The sequence below is a fragment of the Trachymyrmex septentrionalis genome, unplaced genomic scaffold, assembly GCF_001594115.1.
Source record: "Trachymyrmex septentrionalis isolate Tsep2-gDNA-1 unplaced genomic scaffold, Tsep1.0 scaffold277, whole genome shotgun sequence".
Lineage (NCBI taxonomy): Eukaryota > Metazoa > Arthropoda > Insecta > Hymenoptera > Formicidae > Trachymyrmex > Trachymyrmex septentrionalis.
The window spans coordinates 180,197-183,116 of NW_017305438.1; the positions used below are offsets into that span (position 1 = coordinate 180,197).

Below are 2,920 nucleotides of genomic sequence, written 5' to 3' on the forward strand. Positions count from 1 at the left end.
ATTTCAGATTAATACATATAACTGAATAAATTCGTGTGAGTCACATATGATAAGAACGTGAAATTAACATTATACAGTTATAATACATGGAGGAATCGTAAATGAAAAATTGACATTTTAGCTTTTATCATTATTTAGTTATTATAACAACTGATAAAGATATTGAGAATTTTTTATCGGTAATAATAAGAAGAAGTTTAGAAAATTTAAATGTTATTTCTAACGGGTTGTAAGTCATTATTAAAAATTAACTTTATTTGTAACTAATTATCTTTATTTGTTACTTTTAAAACAAAATTTGTCGATGCGTTATTTAAATTACTTATTAGTTATTTAAATTACTTATTAGTTTCATGAGTAAATATTTTTCGGTAATCATAACATATAATGGAAACAAGTTTTTTTTTTAAATTACTTTCTTAACTTTAGTACAATCTTAGCACTGAGTTAGTTATCAATGTTTATAAAGAATGGAACGCTATTATCAAATTGTTAATATAAAAATTAACGATGAAAGTAACGCTTAGAAGTTGTATCTCCCAATAAAGTTGGATTATTGTAGATAATTTAAAGTACAAGCAGACAGACAAACAAATTAAAATCATTATAATACATCTGATATAAATAGTTACAATTGTTAATATAATATTTAGTTAAGGCTAAAAAAATTTTGAAAGATATATTAAAATTTCGAAGAAACATCTTTTATATAAATTTTATCCAGAAAATTTTAGCGATTTATGAATTCCGTTAAGTTTAAATTTAGTCTTGACAATGAATTTTTCATGTAATTATTTTTCAGAATTCTATTTATTTCAAAAAATATTAGAATTCAAATTATGTTTAATTAAAGTAACTGAATTATGAATTTATGCTATGTATAATAAATTATAAATACAGTTATTTTATCGATTTTTATTTCAAGGAAATGTAGCGAGATTCTACATTTTTAAATCCAAAGAGTTTAATTATTAAAACGTTTCTCGAATATTAACAACTATACAAATTAATTAAAATCATTAATTAAAAAATACGTCAAAGGAGGCTTATAAAGTATTGTAATCTGATATGACACCCTCGTCACAATAATGTGTTAGATAACATTACACAAATTTCTGTTTTATATTAGAGTACATAATGACCTAGTTCAATATTAAAATGGCCTTTAATTATAAAAAATGTATTGAAATTATGATTATAATTTATAAGGGTATAGAATATTCTCCGCTACATTGAAGTAACCTTCATATTCCGTCGTATCCGGTGTAGTATCACTAACAAATTGTCCTCCTACTCCATCATCAGAGAAACAATGGAACGCATATGTAGTGTACAAATTCTAAAAAACGAATAATTAAAGAATATCATTGGGATGTTTGAGATAAATTTTCGGATTTAAACAAAACTGTTGCGTTCAATGATTAAATGATTGCGAAAAGTTCCTCTATTTTAACTCAACTTAGTAATCACAGATTTAAATTTCACAGAAACGGATTGACAATAGTAATTATTTTAATTAATTAATAAACAATTAAATTTCTAATGAAATTTATCTATGGTAAATAATATAATATGATAACTTCAAGAACAATGATTTTTAGTGTCCCCATAACCGGGACAAATACTTACAACATCATAACGCTGTTCCTGAGTCCATAGCTTTGGCTCATTGTTAATTATTGTGCCAACGGCTACCATATCTGACTCTAGATGTATCTCGGTGCATGGCTGTCTTTTAATAAATTCGTAAAATGGTAACACAGGCTCCTGATAATCATCCCACATAAGATTACACGCCACATTTCCGTATTTCATTTTTAGAACACCACCTAAAGCTTTGAGATAAGACATAAAAAATTATGTAATTGTTTTTACATGTTCTTTTTTAACTTCTTTTTTAACGCCACACTAATAATTACCAACAAATTTATTTTCATTCCTTTTATATCTTTCGTAAAGAATCGTTTGCATTGAAGTTATGATATCTGTGTTAATAGTTTTTCGACCTTTGGCACGCACTCTGATAACAAGGCCCGCCCTCCCCTCGCTGACAAACATACTGCCCTGGATGGCTTTCATTTGGTCAGGATCAGTTAACTTTTCTATTGTTGTTTGTCCGTTACGCCTTTCTGCGAAAATAAGGCGACTCTCGTTCTTAAGATCCATAGGTGCTCTGTACGTTGCATTCATAATGAGCTACAACAGTAATCCGGTTTATGAGAAACAGTAACAGTATCATTGGAATCGTGTGTATAATAAAAGCATAATTGAAACTCAATACAGTAAGTTGAATAGCTTAAATCAGTAGAATATAACCACAAAACAGCGGTAAAATATCGATGATTTAATGATATGATCTGTAAATTATCATAGATTGATATTTATTTAAATTGTTAGTTATGTAGCAGTGATATATTATCATAATTTTTTATTATTATAGTAATATTATCCACATGGGCATACAAATGTGAAAATATTGATGACACGTACATGTCCGTAATGAGGCATGTGTGGTTTTGTAGCGTAAGAAGATCCGATGACAAAGGAATCACGGCAGCTGCTTGTGAGTATTTCTCGAATATCCCGTGTTCTATGATTCCACGGTACATTATCATTCATATGAAGGAATTCTATTATTGTCGTGTTGCCACCTAATCCTGTATAAATTATTCATTTTTGTGAGAAATTCCATTTAATGAAAAATTAGCTTTGTTGTGATTTCTTACCTACTCCGGCAAGATTATATGGTGCTTTAGTTAGACAAGGACAGCTAGCTATGTCGACGTTCAGTTGTTGGTACAAGGGTTGCATTCCATTTTGCAGAACTATTCGTGTACACATGCATGAAATATGATGTGTTTGATTAATTAAATAAACATTGTATGAACACATACCTTCTGCGATTTCTGAGAGAGTCGGT

At 28.4% G+C, this 2,920-nt stretch overlaps 1 protein-coding gene across 1 annotated transcript; it reads right to left on the reverse strand.

Moving 5' to 3' along the window:
* Nucleotides 1–1,195: 1,195 nt before the first annotated feature.
* Nucleotides 1,196–2,190, reverse strand: LOC108749225 (ester hydrolase C11orf54 homolog). Its single transcript, XM_018487790.1, has 3 exons — nucleotides 2,034–2,190; nucleotides 1,630–1,835; nucleotides 1,196–1,339 (listed from the first exon to the last, which is right to left on the reverse strand). Exons 1-3 carry the CDS (start codon nucleotides 2,188–2,190, stop codon nucleotides 1,196–1,198), a joined length of 507 nt encoding a protein of 168 aa, XP_018343292.1.
* Nucleotides 2,191–2,920: the final 730 nt, after the last annotated feature.

Excerpts from the sequence above, each read along its gene's own strand:
- LOC108749225 (XM_018487790.1), bottom strand. The coding sequence starts at position 2,190 with ATGAATGCAACGTACAGAGCACCTATGGATCTTAAGAACGAGAGTCGC. Across the intron at positions 1,836-2,033 it reads TGTCAGCGAGGGGAGGGCGG|CTTTAGGTGGTGTTCTAAAA; the intron begins GCCTTGTTATCA and ends CTTATCTCAAAG. Across the intron at positions 1,340-1,629 it reads AGGAACAGCGTTATGATGTT|AATTTGTACACTACATATGC; the intron begins GTAAGTATTTGT and ends TTCGTTTTTTAG.